The 15,840-nt window shown below is 39.4% G+C and overlaps 2 protein-coding genes across 5 annotated transcripts in view; both read right to left on the bottom strand.

Moving 5' to 3' along the window:
• The window catches only part of ABCA13 (ATP binding cassette subfamily A member 13), a 179,807-nt gene extending 175,894 nt beyond the window's left edge, over positions 1-3,913 (bottom strand). Inside the window, exon 1 of the mRNA XM_039549863.1 lies at positions 3,675-3,913. Within this exon, the coding sequence (XP_039405797.1) occupies positions 3,675-3,743 (69 nt within the window). The 5' untranslated portion in view covers positions 3,744-3,913. The remainder of the gene's footprint in view (positions 1-3,674) is intronic.
• A 7,304-nt stretch (positions 3,914-11,217) lies between these two features.
• The window catches only part of UPP1 (uridine phosphorylase 1), a 16,405-nt gene continuing 11,782 nt past the window's right edge, over positions 11,218-15,840 (bottom strand). For all 4 annotated transcript variants that reach the window (XM_010393956.3, XM_039549656.1, XM_039549657.1 and 1 more), the window contains 4 exons: positions 15,524-15,638; positions 14,855-15,064; positions 13,276-13,422; positions 11,218-11,876 (listed from right to left, as the gene is read on the bottom strand). In XM_010393956.3, coding sequence (XP_010392258.1) covers positions 11,737-11,876; positions 13,276-13,422; positions 14,855-15,064; positions 15,524-15,638 — 612 coding nt within the window. In that variant the 3' untranslated portion in view covers positions 11,218-11,736. The remainder of the gene's footprint in view (positions 11,877-13,275; positions 13,423-14,854; positions 15,065-15,523; positions 15,639-15,840) is intronic.

Raw genomic sequence — 15,840 nt, 5'->3', positions numbered from 1 at the left:
GCAGAAAGGAAGAAGCTGCCATTCAGCCAAGTTTCAAAAGACTTCTAGATTCACTGGTAACAGCATTAGGAAAGTGTGAATAGGGCACTCTGTAACAGAAACACAGTAGAAATGACAGCCATGCTGGAGGTCTTCCATTAGAGGCTGTTAACTTCTCTGGAGCATGCTGGGGATTTTCTTTCTGAACTGCCAGAGCTGAACCAAATCCCATCACAGAAGAGATTGGGCATGTCAGAAAAATGCCTAAGAACCATAACATAATGCTTAAAAACAAAATCCAGTGGCAGAGTCTTCCATGTGAAGAAGGACATCTGTGCTGAACATGAGACAAGGAACTAAAGGTTTCCTGAAATTTAGGGAAATCACCATTTATCTAAACTGATCACACTCAAAACCGTACAGGAGCCAACCTAATAAAAGTGAGGATGGTGCTTTCGATCTTTCAGGGATCAGCAAGGGCCGGCTACTCCCCAGGGTGCAGGGATCTGTGCATAACAGTGTCACCCAGCAGGGTGGGGGACCCATCCCAGGCACCCTAGAAGGGGAACAGGACAGGCCCTGCTATCACAGCCAGCCTCAAGCCAGAGTCCAGATCCTCAGTCAGTGTCACAGCAGGCCAAGCCAAACAGTGGCCAAGCACAAGGGCTGAGCTGAAGAGAGGTATCCCTCTGACTTCTCCCAGGCAGGAGCGGAGGGCACAGAAGCCCCATTTTGGCTGGGCCTTGGGCCCCAGCGAGGCTGCTCAGAGCCATTAAACTTAGCAGAGGCCCAGGGCCCTGGCATCCTCCCCTCCTTGGCATATTCATCCCCATTTCTCCCCTCTGGGGTCAGATGGAGGGTCTTGCTGTGGAGCAGAGCCATTGCTGAAGAGTATCTGTGGCTGTCTGCGGGGAATGGAGCCAGGCACAGCACCTGAGGGAAGGGGCACTGCAGAACAGACTTGGAGGGGATGTCACCAGCCTGCCCAGGAGGGGCTGGAAAGGGTCCGGCTGTCCCTGGGGGCACACACCACCACCCACGGTCAGTGGCTGGGGGAAGGTCCCACAAGAAGTTCAGGGGAGCGGTGGGAGACCGGGGCTTGGGGGGATTATAGGGGAAGGCCCTGGACATCTGCAGGCTGGACTCCCTGGTGCCACCTCAGGGCTCAGGGCAAGCCCAGCTGGCAGCCAGGGCACAGCACCAGCCAGCTGCCCTGTGAAGGGTGGGAAGCCTGACAGGATGCCAGGGCAGCAGAGCCCTTGTCAGGAAAAGCCTGACTGGCAGTGCCCCAGCAAGGCAACAGGCTCTGCTGGGAGCCTGGATCTCCAGGCAAGCCAGGGCTAAGGCTGAGCCAGGAAGCCAGCCCGCAGCGAGGGTCAAACACAGCCCTGCCACCTCTGGCACAGTCCATGGGAGGAGGGTACAGCTTGGACAAAGACTGCTGCTCCTGCTGGCACGAATTTGGGATAAGAAGAAGAACTGAGAAGGCAGCTGCAGAGGCAACAACGGGTTGGAGGACTCAATGAACCACCAGCATGCTGCAGACATTAAGCATGCAAAACTGATCTTAATGAGTAAGTTATTTGTGGTAAACATGGGAAAGTAATGCTGCTGTATAGGGCTTACTTGTGTTCAAATAGGAAAAGTGCCCACAGAAGGTGCAAAGAAAGAGCATTTGCGAGATTGCAGGATTGCAGTTCTTGCACAGCTGCTTTGCCCAGGCACTGAGGGGAACTGGAACCTGCGAGCTCATGACATTCTGGGGAGATGCACCTGGGAGGAATGGTGAGTTTTGGTAACAGAGATTTAGGACCCAGCTGATTTTAATTTCAATTGTCCTCAAAACTTAAGGCATAAGAATTTGGGAATCACATTTCATCCTTTACCTAGCAACAAATTTGGATGGCAATAAACGTTATTTAAACAATAGTTAAGAAATGCAGCAATGGAAAATTTGCGTGGTAGTGTGTATCTCCCGCGCTTCTAGAATCTGTAGTTCTGAAGTAAAAGCTTCTGAAAACAGAAATGGGAATGTGTCTTTGGCACTACTGCAATTTCAAACTCCAACAACACTCCAAACGTACAAAAGAACCTGTTTTGCCTTTGAACCATGATGATAAAAGGTGCTGATGCCAATCTGAATTTCAGTCAAAAGACCTGTTCCTTACAGAACTCTTACGTCTGTCACAGCCCCTTCACTCTTCACTGTGTAATATCAGCTAATGCCACACGGCACTCATGACACTCTGTTAGTTCAACAGCCCTCACTTGTCTTCCAGCCCTAACTGCTGACAAATAACCATGACGAGAAAATTGTCTTATACAGACAGATCTACGTGATATAAAACAGAGCTGAAGCACATCAGATCTTTCAGGAGGTACTTCTCCAGATTCACAGGGGTCTGACCACCTCTGCATAGGTGGATGACCCACCTGGACATCTCCTCCAGTAACTGCAGATGGAGCACCTTCACAGCTCAGTGTTTGCACAACAGCACGCAAGGAGGTTTTGCAAGTTCCCCAGGGCAGCTTCTGCCTCTCAACAAACAGAGTTAAGTTTGCTTTGGATCACCCTTGTAATTCCTGGTTTGGAGAAGTCTGTGTCTCAGTGAGTTCTCTATTCAAGAAATCTACCATTTAGGCAAACCTAAAACTTACATGAATTTTGTCCTTCAGAAATATATGAGGGAACACTACACAGAACAAAAGGAGAAATAGATCCACATGCAGGAAAACAGGAGACACTGAGAAGCCACTTGATGCACACTGATTGAACATACAGAAATGTTCAGGCCTGGAGAAGAATATGACCAACAGCATCCTTCCCCCAGAAATATATTTTGTATTAAAAAACTTCACTTTCAGTAATTTGGAGAAGAAATTCCTCTCTAAGTCACAATTTTATTGAGGCTAACTATTTCTGAAACTGAAAGCTGTGTGTTTATTTAATTGAAATAATCCTATCCAAAGAAGCCAGCATGCTTCACTGCAAATCCCCACATCATTACAGACAAGTGAAATCTGTGTGAAACTATTAATTGGAGTGACTTTTTTTTCCACAAAAATGTTCTCTCACTTGAGAAAATTCATTTCCTTTTATCCTAAAAAATTGTTTCAATCACAGTAAAGGTGAATGACATCTCATATCTAATTTTCATCATTTTAATTTTGACTTCTGTTGAAGTAGCTGCCACATTGTTTTGCATACTAGAATTTGAAAGGTTAAATTAGGCTTTGGAGAGCAGATAAGAAAGGAAATTTAGAAGTTTATACAGTTTTAATACACAATACATTCCTGGTATCTAGACTTTGATCACAGTCCTGCAAGCTTTCTTACATTACCTATAAGCACCTGTAATGTGAAGAAAATTTATTTTCCCCCTTGCCACTGCTACCAGCACTGGTAGTATCTAATGTTAATTAAAAGATAAGCTGTGGTTGTTCAAAACTTTTATGAGATTTCTGTTTCATTTGCAAATTGGGGAGCATTGCTGCATTCAGCTGTTCTAGAATTAAAACAACACATTGTTCTCTACTTGTGTTTTCAGAAATTCGGTGACCAAAGGCAAAACAAGAACCACTTGCAGCCAGCCTGTCCTTAACAATCTGCAGTGAAAAGGGAAATCAATAGACACACTCTTTCCAACAGATACTAAAAAATTTAACTTATTCCTTTTTTAATCATTTCCACTCACCGGTTGCCTCACACGGCAGAGCCAATTTTTCCAAAACAGAGCCTTGAATTGGTGTACAGCGTGCCCCATATCTTCTTTTCTCTCCTTCGTCCACTTGCAGAGTGACTTCTTAGGGACTTTCTAACTCAGAATCATCTCACCAAGCAGTCCAAACATATTATTCAGAAGCTGATTAATTCCAGCACTAGAGAATAGTGCAAGAGATTTGCCTGCTTCCTGAGAAAAGATGAGATTATGTTTCTGCCTCTTGTTTTGCTGTCGTTGAGGAATCTCATCTTTCTGTTTTTCTCCTCAGTGCAATGAACAGTAAGGGGATGGGTTTATGTAAATGCCTTCAGGCTGCTTTACTCCACAGCATACATTCTGCACTTGCACTTGTTTCTACTTTTCTGGAATAAAAAATGAATGCAAACAAGGGGGAGGGAGGGAAGAATATGTTACACACATTCACACATTTGTCTTTTTCCAAAGTTTTATGACTTTCTGTCACTCCAGTGTTTATGTCAGTTTGTTTGCAGATGCTTATATTTTTGAAAAAAAAAAAAAGTAAAGAATAGTAGGAAAATAAATAGGAAAATAACACTGTTTTACCACATAGCCCTAAAAATGTCAGTATGCTTCTAGAAGATCCTTACAAGTACACATCTAGCACTGTAGTGGTCCTATTGCATCATCATATGACTGTTGAATTTTCTCTTATGGAGGGTGTATGTTTGACATTTCATTCTCCTTTACCTACACAGAGGTGGAATACTCCAACAATAGAAAACTATGTAAAACTATGTAAAACTATAATTAATTGCCACATGCCGCCTGGGATGAAAATCAGTCTTACAGCAGCACTTCCTTCAGCAAAGAGGTGGGAGAGCAATTCCTTCTGCAGAAGGGGAGCCTGTGCAGACCTGTGGTAGCAGTACCACTGGGAGACCCAGCAGGAGTCTGGTGGTGGCAGAGGATGACCACCCTACCAACCAGGAGTGCCACTGTGAGCACAGTGAATGATGTTTCACAAATGAATTGCCTAAGAATCTGATCCCCAGAAGTTCTCTCTATGGTCAATAGAGACACATAATCAGTCTTTATGTAAGGTAATTCAAACCACCTAGAATCTGACTCATGATTCACACACACGTAGAACAGCATGATGCCTGAACAAATATTCTTTATTTCTTATTATTGCTGAGTAAATTCCATCATTGCACTTTCTGCAAATGTATTCCTACTGAATGAAAGACACGTCCTAATATTCATAGCTTTTTTTCCCCATGAAGAGTAAAATCCCCCAAAATATAAAAACTTTTTGGATACAGAAGTCATCAAAGAGGAATCCAACTTCCATCAGATTTAAGCCAAGGCAGCAATTTCAAAAGTTAATAAATCTGCTTCTTCTGCAGTGAACAACTGCACATCTGTAGGTCAAATTAGTTGTGCCAGTTTCCATGGGATGAGGATCAGCTAGTGTTGAGTGCCTTAGCTTCACTTTCCCAGGCTTTGGATTTGCATCATCCAGAAGCAGTTTTGTTGTAAACTTAGTTACTCCACTTCCTGGGAAACTGACTGATTAGTCTGTTAAAATGTCTCTATTTGAAACAGTGCAAATTTCTGTTTTAATTTTTACCTTTTCCATGGGTTCAAGGAAGAGAGAAAAAAACAGACTAAGTGTCATGAATTAATAATTCATAGATTTTACATATTGGTCAAAATCACCTCCCAAAAAGCAGAAAACAGATGAAGTCATGGCAGAATACATCTAGCTAAACACCTTTATTTCTCACATATGGTAGGATTTACTTTTATAGTCTCTGCTCTGAGACTGAAAAATTACTGAAGTAATCATTTAGTTCAAATAGAAATGTGGAAGTCCTCAGGACATACTAAAAAACTAAATAGTTTAATGTTTACCTGAATGATGTTAAGCACATATGTACCTCTGAGGCAGGATTAACTAATACCTCACCAAGGAGCTCCACTTCACACTTGGATGGCACTTCTGCTTTTAGTCAAGCAGTGATAAAATCCTTGCTACTTCAGAGTATGGACAGTCATTTTTCTCACTAGGATCAAAGGTGACATTCTGAGACAGCAGTGATGCAGATTCTGTGCACAGTGGAAGTATGCATTTTTAAAAAAATTTTTTCAGAAACTGAAATTGAAATACTGTTAATTGTTAATATGTGTGGGATCGCACAGCCATCCTGGAATGCCAGGGAGCAGAATCTATAGAATGTGATTTGTAGGAAATTATAAATTACTCAGCAGAATGAATTACAAGCAATTACTTATCAAAGCAACTGATATGGAAGACAGTTCCTGTCTGTAAGTGTGTGAGCTAAAGCAGCTTGCATGAGCCATTTGCCAAATTATTTTGAACAAGTTTTTCTGCAAAATCTCTGCTCATCCAACTGTGATGTGTTTAATTTATTACGCTCTATATAATTACATTTTCACAAATGTGGCTTCTATTTTTTAATGCTGAACAGATTTTCATGGTAACAGGAACTAACTATTTTGTATGTAATTAGTGTCCAGTAGTAATTAACTACAGACTCCCCATTTTACTATATAAGACACTCAATAGACAAACACCTTTCACCATCAAGTTATTGATGACTTCATTTGTCCTCTTACTTCATTATATATTCCCATAGAAATTCATTCTTGCCTATTTTGCTGTCCTCCAGTAGCAGACCTGTTTTTTTCTAGAATGAAATTTAGGAAACTAAGAGATATCCCATGAACATTCCACTAAGAACAATCGCTGCAGTGACATTCTGGGAAATTACTTCTAGAAGTAATTTTAGAAGATACAGATTTTATGAGATTTATAGTATTATTTTGAATGTCACAGAAATAGGAGAATTATTAAATCAAACCATCACCCCCATCCCCAAACCAAACCCTTGGCAGAAAAGATAATATGAAAATGAAGCACAGAAGTGGGAAAATCAAAGGAGTGCTGAATATTTTTAGAAAGATGTATCAGTTATATTGCTGCCATCCTGGAAGCTCTTTTGAATCCCTAGGTTTCATCAGGACAGCATCAAGCAGTATCCTGTGCAAGTACCAGCCTTAAATATCTATATTAACTACATAATTATTTCATATAAAACATTCATATTGTATATGTATAAAACATTTCATATAAACAACAGGTAATAAATATATTAACTGAATGCTTTCAGGGCTCCTAGACAAAGCGGCTGTAGTCAACACCAACATCTTGAGTATTGCAGGGCAAATTAGAAAGCTGTGGATTCCATCATGTGCTCCACTCACTTCTTCTGGAATGGCAAAAAAAGAGGCTCAGAATTGGGTCTTTGAGTAAGGAAAAGACAGAGTGACCTGCCCTTTTCTGCTTCTGCTTAGCTTTAGGAGGCTTTGCCACAGTTTTAAGTTAAAACTTTACTTTTATAATGTACAAAATCACTGGGGCTGGAAAGGCATCCTGCTGCCAGCATCCAGCTCTGGTTTTAAAACTTGACTGCTTTACATCATACCATCAACACGCCACGTCTAGCCTACAGCTTTAATACAATGTAATTAAGTATGCTGGCAAGCACTTTCAAAGAAACATAATTTTATATGTTAAATAGGTTAGAGCCTGGGAGCCAAAAATACTATTTGGTATAGACAGGAATGCAGTCAAATCATGTGAGAATATGGCTGGGAATCTGGCAAACTAGCCTATTTTCCTATCACCACCCACCACTTCTTTCACAAGCTTTGTTGAGTGATCACAAGGTTTTCCTTTTAACATTCATAGGAGTACTACTTGTAAATATTTACATGGGCCAGACGTGTGTTCAGACGAAGTGCCTGCAGGATGACATCAGTTAGCAGCATCTTTCCTGGGAGACACTTCCTGTGTGCAAAGTTAGGGCCTGCTGAAAAATACTAGTTGTGGGCAAGGTCAAATAATAGGGCTGATTAAAATGGAGCTGTGTTAAACCAACAAAACAGACCCAATCTCCCAAGGAGGCTGGTAGTTTGTTTGAGCTTCTGGGGAGCTCTAGGAAGTTTACCCTTGCAAAATGACAGGCTGATAGTAAATTGAAAATTTTCTCACAGTTACAAACTCAGTGCCAATAAGAAGCATCTGGAATCAGACTCATGTGTCATGTAAAACCAGCTCTTGTCTGTCTTTTGCTGCTGCTTCATTTTGTTTGTAGCCCAAGCAAAAGCACTGTACCTTTCAGCATTATTCTTTCTTCTATTATTGTACCTCAGAGTTTCAGATTTAATGTTGCTCTGTTCAGTGACCTCCTTTCTCTTCAGCAGAAGACTTTTTGGACTTGTAATTTAATCCACACCCTGGAGTATAATATTAAATGGTATTTTAGAAAGATAAAACATGACTCTTAGCCACTGAAAGACTGAGAAACTTTCAGGGAAAGCAAACCTCAACATCTTGTAGCAAACCATAATAGTGACATCAAATCACACGATTGTGCCTTCTTGTACTCAGTTGTTGCATGCAGATCCAATCCCCAAAACCATTTGCTGCTTTGGTTTCTTTCACCTGTCTTGTCAATAGAAATTAAAAACATCCCTGATTCAACCATATAAACATTTTATTTAGGGGTATATATTGAAATCCAGACTTGAAAAAATCCAGTTCTGTTACACAATGCACTGAAAATCCTTTACAAAGAAGAATGTTAAAAAAGAAAATGTTGCTTATTACATGTATATATTTTCAAGAAATACTGAAATTATCAAACTATTTCACTTGGTTTTTAAAGGACAGATAAAACCATTTGTGTAACCACTTCTGGACATGGGTCATTCCAAAATGTTCCTTTTCAAGATTTCTCACACCTCCCATTAAAGAAAATCCTTCTCTGAAATGTATCAAGATGCCAAAAATAAAAATCCACTCCTTCAAATCACTATCTGAGATACTGCACTTTTTAAGTCTCTTGCAAATGTAAAACCATTGCATTATAGCCTGTCTCCATTGTGATCTCAACCATTTCTTTAACAAAATGGTAGGAATAGGCCAGAACACCATTGGCAGAAACCATTTTTTTCTCTCCCTTCCTGCTTCCACTCTATTAATATCTTCTACCTTCCTTCTTTTCTTTTATCCCTTCTGATCCCTGGATTAAATTTATTGTATAGTGTTTTGCAAGGAATAGGATGGCACAGAGAACCATAGCAGGTCCTTAATTTGAAATGGGTTTCTGGAGTTTGCAGGATTTGTCAGTCTACCAGGAGACACAGCACTATGTAATATTGAACATATATATAATACCATATACGTTTTCTAAAAACATCACCACTCCAAATCTTGATTCATTTTCTACAGAAAGAATGTGAATGACTAATATTGAACAATGGACTTGCATATAAAACCTGTGAATATTGTATAACTCTCTGTAAAACCTACAGGAAGGTAACCTCCCGGCCGGATGCACACAAGTGACTCATTTCTTTATCTTCCAGTCCAGTTGCAGTCATAAGGGAAAATACAATTGTTCTTATCAGGGTAACATTCTGGCAAGTTTCCTCTGAAGTTAGGAAAGGTACTTTATTGCATGTCAGATGTGTCTGTAGAGCTGCCTCTTGCATTAGGAATACAGCATCAGAGGATGGGGAACATCAGAAGCAGGAGGATACTTGGTATCCTTTGAACTTTCATTTTAAGCTTTTATATACCCCTTTACCCCATCTGGGGGGAAGAACAGAATTAAAATATTTTAGCAGAAAGAAATGTACAGTGTCCTAAGGAACAGTGGGAAGGAGGAAGGACATACTGGTAAAAGGTGAATGGCTCATCTTTCAGGGGCATCTGCCAGGGTCTTGGCTATTGATTTAATACAATAGTTGCCTCACCCCATGAATGCACGACCCTCAGTTCCAGCTCAGCCAGGCCACAAGACCATTTATATTTTAGCATCTAGCATGTAAGAGTTTCACATTAGTGCTCAAAATAGAAGTGCCTACATTTTATGACTGTAAATACAAAAGCTTTGTAGTTTCAGTTGAGAGCACACATTGCTAAAATAATTTAAGAAATTCTTTTTAACAAGTTTCCAGATTCTTGCTGTCCTTCGTTTAAAAAGACAAATCACATCATTTTAGATTCATACCCCCAGGACAACAGAAGTCCTGTAGTAGTAATATGTAATATGCTTCCCCAGAACTTCAGAGTCACATTAGGTGTTTGTTTTCTAGGTAAACCATATTTTCTTCTCTTCATCTACTTCTTATTAAGTATTTCTTAGACAACAGCGGACTGTCTCCTCCAAAACCATACTGGTCAGTTTGGTATAAGCTTTCCTTCACCATAGAGTGCAGTACCCACTGAAGTGATCTCGTTTTTGTCTCCTTGTTACTGTTTCAAGAACAGGACCTTGAAGATGTGTTTTGTTGCTTGTTTCCCAAAGGACCTCACAGACTTCATGCAATGCCTAGGCAAGATCCAGGCATAGTTAAACACTGAATTTTTTTGTTGTTGTTGTTTTTTGGTTTTTTTTAATAAGGGAGAAACAGTTTAAGCAAAACGTGGAGCCGTTCCCACCTCCCTCCTTCCCTTAAGCTTAGGGAAAAAAAGGTTTTCTCTGAAAACTTACATTCACTGTATATCCTGAGCATAAATGAGAAATTGTGGGTTTAAAATTAAAAGAAGACTAAGTAGTAAATTTCTAAAAGTTACTAATATGTTTTCCAACTGAAAAATTCATCAAATTTAAGGAGACTGATTCTCATTACAGTTTTCTGTTCATGAGTCACCCTTCCTTGTTTAACGTTTTCATCGCATTGCTTCCAGTCTCTGCCACTTGGTGAATGTGCCTACTACTAACATCACTCTCTTATAGCTCTAACACTTGCGCTTGTTAACAGCATTGCAGACTACAATCCTCACAAAGAAAATCTCATTTTGCTGGGTCAGCGACAGCTGTTCTGAGAGCTTATTCAGAGCTTTTTGACCCGTGACCCCTGCTAGGACTGGACCCTCCCCCACTGCAGTAGAAAGAAGGAAAGGAAAAAAAAAGAAAAGAGATAAACACATTTTTTTTAACTGACCACATATTTACATTTGAACCACAACAGCAAAGCAGTAATAAGTATGATTTAAAAAAACCCCAAACACTTAGGCCAATATTAGTGAAAAAACCTGCAATTGCAGAAGAGGTTTTGATGGCATGTACCATGAAAAGGTATTTTCCAGTTCTTCAGAAGAACTGGGAACCATTGCAACAGTGAGTGTTACATGCTGAGAATGGAGATGAATACCAATTTAAAAAAAAAGAAACAAAGTAAAAGGAACGGGGGAAAAAAAGGGCTACCATAATACAGGCCTGTGAACATGCTGTGCTTCTCCTGAATGCCTTCAGTTCCTGCTCATAAGCAGGAGCCTTGCTTCAGCAAAAGATTGCTAGTACTTCAATGCAAAATTATTTAATGCATAAATATTTCCTGGGTATTGATTCAATTCTTTAGTTAAAATATTGTTGGATCAATATCTAGGCAGTACAGATATTCAACAGCTCAGTGTCAAGTCCTTAATGCTTAGAAAATTCAGTCCCACACTTTGCAATTTCATGAAATTTTAATATATGAAAATAGTATTGTTTATTTGTCAAAGTCTGAAAAAAAATAAACTGCATTCACTTTACGTTTTCTTCGCAAGTGAAGCAACGAAGACAATTATAAATTACACAATGTTTTTATAACAACAAGAAAATGATTAGCAGTTTTAAGTTAATTTGCTGGTATGCACATACTTGGCAATTAAGTTTGATTTTCTCTCTAGTTTTACAGCAGGGATAAACAAAGCTTTTTCATGTATTATCACAGGCTTGTCCTTTACAACAGGTCCCATTTCCAATTTACAGAAATGTGAGTTTTATATCCAGCAATGCATAACTAAGCAAAACTTAACTGACGTCCTTCAGCACATTCAGTTCCCAAAGAACAGTGACATAAATTATTAACTTCCACTGACACGGAATGCTGTGAGATATTCTGAGGCAAAAGACCCGTAATGCACAGCAGTCATACTGATGACTGGATCTGTACAAAGGCCTTCTCCTTCTCTAAAACAAAGATGGATATTTCACACTTTCCCAAGACTTTTCTTAATGAAATATCCCACTAACTTCTGTGGCCTCTGCTGGTACTCCACAAGGATATCATGTGAGCTGGTGATCTGATCCCCTTCAAGCCGATTCAGAAGAGTGACACACACTACGGCAGCTAGAAATTAAGAGACAGCATGAGTTAGGAATGACACTCTTGCATTTACAGTCCAAAAGCATAAACATTTGAACAAGAGAAAACAAATCCCAAAAAATGGTGTGCGGTATCATAAGATGCTAGGGGACAAGCATGCTGTGGATGATACAAGGTAGAAATAGTTTAAGAGAACTGATTGCTACATTAATAAAGCCAGAGGTCTCAGGCAGCTGCAGATACTTATTGTTATATTGTGATTCTTATGTTTTCCTTGATAGGAAGCATATGTCACAAGTAGCCAGGACCTGACTGGTAGGAAGTGTCCCTACACACTGCTCTAGAAGACGTAGTCACAGGCCTCCACTGAGTGCCTGTGCTGTAGGTGCCATCCCTCAGGAAGCAGTAGATAAGCTGCCTCCACATTCATGGACAGGGAAGAACACTGTAAGCACATGAGGACCTCAAGGATCATCTCAGGTTCATCTGCTGCCTTTCAGTACTCAGATCCCCAAAGGCAAAATCCATCCTTTCACTCAAACTTAGGTCTACCACTCAACCTTATCACTCTGCTCTGTCTGGGCTTTCTGCCAGTGACAATTTGCAGAGCACAAACAGTAAATACGCATTACAGACATACAAAGCAGAGACAGCAAAAGGCCTCCTGACTTGCTCAGGGATAGTACTGGTTGGGTTTTTAATCCCTTTCAAGTCAGTAAGAGCTGAGGATGTTTGATACAACCATTGGCCTTTTTGCTTATATGTCTTCATTTTGTCCTCCTTGAGCTTAAAGGAATTTGAGAAACATCAGTTTATTCCTTGCTAAGGAAAGTGAGAGAAGACAGTTAATATGGTAAGAAGAAAGACACTGTATTACATTACTTGTAAATTCTCTTTTTTACGTAGCTTGCGTAAAAAAAAATTAAAACTCATTTTATGATTTGGAATGGTTTATTCATGGTGCTACTAAAAATCCTCAACTGTTTAAGAATCATAGTCTTAAGTCTACAGAAAATAATTATATGTTCCATTTGATGTGAAAGTATAGAAACTGAGCATAGTTTTATGTATAATTATCTGAGAATCACCTGATTTCTTGAACTAAGCAGTTGCTTTCTATAAACTTCAAAAGCTAACTGGAGAAAACAAATTAATGCCATAGGGTAATTAGGTACTTTAATGATTTACATGGTTGCCATGGACTGGAATAGGAAATGACAGAAGTAAACTGCGTAAAAACTACATAAGGAAGTTTGATAAGTTGTGACACAAATCAAACAATTGCAGCAACAAAGTTATAAGCAGAAATATTACATATATATATATATGCAGAAGGTATGTTAACATTCAGCTGTAGTTTTTAGCCACAAACCCCTCGCAATACAGAAAATTTCCTATAGCTTGGGTAAAGTGACTACTTTACCTTTGACACCACTGAGATTACACATAGCAGCAAATACAGAAGACTCCATCTCGATGTTTCTGACACCAGAATCATAAGCATTCTTCAAATATTGCAGTTTTTCTTCTTCATCATATAAGCAGATTGCACCATCCAACCTGCCCTGTCCTAGAAAATAATTTTGTGGAAGATTTCAGAGTGATGGCGTCACAGAGCAAATTCAGTTTTGAAAACACCCAGTTATTACAGTTTCCTCCATGCAGTGTTCAGCTTTTACTACTACTCTTTATTTCTGTGCACAAGACAAATAGGAAAAAGTGATTCTTAGCTATTGCTAGAGCTTCTACATATTACTTGTATTTCTCATAATGTGAAACATGGCAATTTAATTGGTCTTCTTCAGCTTCAATTCTCAAATTCATAGACAGAAAAATGTACATAGTAGATTCCCACATGTACAGCAAGCATCAAAATTCCACAAGAAACTTTAAGTTGTATAGAAGTGCTTCATTTTTAATATGTTTAATCACTGTCTAAAAAAACTACCAGGGTTGAAAGTGCTTTCCTGTTTCTGCCTTAAAAGGATGAACATTTTATTACTCACAGAGCTTCTAAGGTAAGAGATGAAGAGTCTCTTAAGCTAACTAGCTAACATTATTGTAAATTTTTGAGAAAATTTTAAGTCAAGTTATTCAAGAATAACACCTACAGACAAGACAGCAGCAGCTTATGTGCAGTAGAGTTAAATTACACTGTATTTTACTCAGTATCTTCTTGGGTTTGGGAGATTTACTTGTAAATTGATGCCCTTGATCCTGTTCTCAGCTTTTGCTGTATGAGTTTAAAACATCCCTGACACTTTTTTTTAGTATTGCTTGCACCTGTGGTTGGTGCCTGAGACACATGAACTGCAGCTTGCTCCTGTCCAAGCTGGAGCACTATGATGGAGATCATTTGTCACCTACTCAGCAACAGACAAAGTGGGATCAGGTGCCACTTACACTCTGTACTCACAAGGTTTGAAAGATGTTTCTGAATGAACATCTAGATTTGGGAGAAAAGCACCTAAATGTCTGTAATTTATCCAAAATAGACCTTGCAAGTTTGCGCCTCCTACATAGCAGCACTGACACAACTCAGCAAAATAGTATCTTCGGCTGTCTGATCACTGCTTTGCTCAAAAATGAAACAAGTTCCAACCCTTCTTTTAGAAAATATTTACTTTAGGTACTTAACCAGTGCAAAGAAACCCAACCCTAAACCAGTCACAAATAATTCTCACTCCTCTAATCCCCTAGGATGCTTCAGTAAATCACATAAATTTTGTGACAAATATACCTGACTGGTACATGGGAAGTGTATAGTAAACTATATGTATTTCAGAGGATCTGTTAAAGCTGGGGGAAAATCTCCACAAAATTAAAAGTTTGATACAGCAAACTGCTAAGAACAATTCTTGATTTTATGTAGATGAAAAATAGGTTTTGATTGGTGAGACAAGCCAGAGTATGGAATGACATCTCTTAATGTTAATATATTAATCAATATTTCCCTATTGCTGCTTACCAATACTCTTCAGTTAGTCTACTGCCAGTCTTACCTTCATAGAAATCCAAAGTGCACATGGTGTTTCCAATGACTGTATTGAACTGACCGATTTCTTTACTGCACTGCATCAGTTCCTTAGCCAGCTGTTCATCCAGGTTAGTGCTGCGGATTACTGTCTTTCCCAGGACAACCTGTTCCAGCTGAGGTTTGAAGGTGGCATCTACAGACTGCCTAGTTATAACCACTGAGCCTGGCTCCAGACCTGCAGCAAAAGGAAATAGATGTAGCTTCATAATGTAGTTAACAATTGGTTTCCAGATACATAAAACACACATCTTGACCCAACCTGCTTCTTTTAGAGGTGGCAATTTTGCCTCCGAATCCACCAAGAGAATTTTTTTGTCCATGTCTAGCTGCTTCCATTTATTATTACAAATAATTTCTGAAAGAATGAAATTTTTCCTTTCTCACTTCTTTCTTATATTTTCTATACAGGACAGGAATGTCCTTCTTCTCATATTGTCAGATCTTTAAGTGCATTTTCCCCATGCAAAAGCAGAGGTTGCCTTTACTTTCAAAATTACAGAAGAAAAATTATGAATCTCCTGTGGAACACTGTTCTGACCGTTAATCTCTTACATGCAAAGAGATGCTTTACTCTCCTGCAAAGATACTTTGGCTTGCAGAAAGAAAGAAAGAAAGAAATCAAGAGGGGAAATACCTATTCCACCAGAGGTGCCAATACGAATGATGGTTATGTCGGAACACTTGGCATGATACAACAGTTTGATCAGCTCATGCAACATGATAGAAATAGAAGGAATGCCCATACCATGCTGAAAAGAAAGCATAAATTAATATTCCACATTCACACAGACAACACAAAATACATATGGAAGGAGGAGCTGGGCATTATCTCCTTCCTGATACTGTTTTCCCAAATGCCACCTAACTCACTCCCACAAAAGCCCAACCTCTGGGCCTACAGAAAGATACTGAAAGGGCCTACAAGTAGACTTCCACTGGTTTTGGCAGACT

Source organism: Corvus cornix, chromosome 2 (genome assembly GCF_000738735.6).
Source record: "Corvus cornix cornix isolate S_Up_H32 chromosome 2, ASM73873v5, whole genome shotgun sequence".
NCBI classification, from domain to species: Eukaryota; Metazoa; Chordata; class Aves; order Passeriformes; family Corvidae; genus Corvus; species Corvus cornix.
Note: the sequence above shows the minus strand (reverse complement) of the source record. Positions and strands in the feature narration are given on the sequence as shown.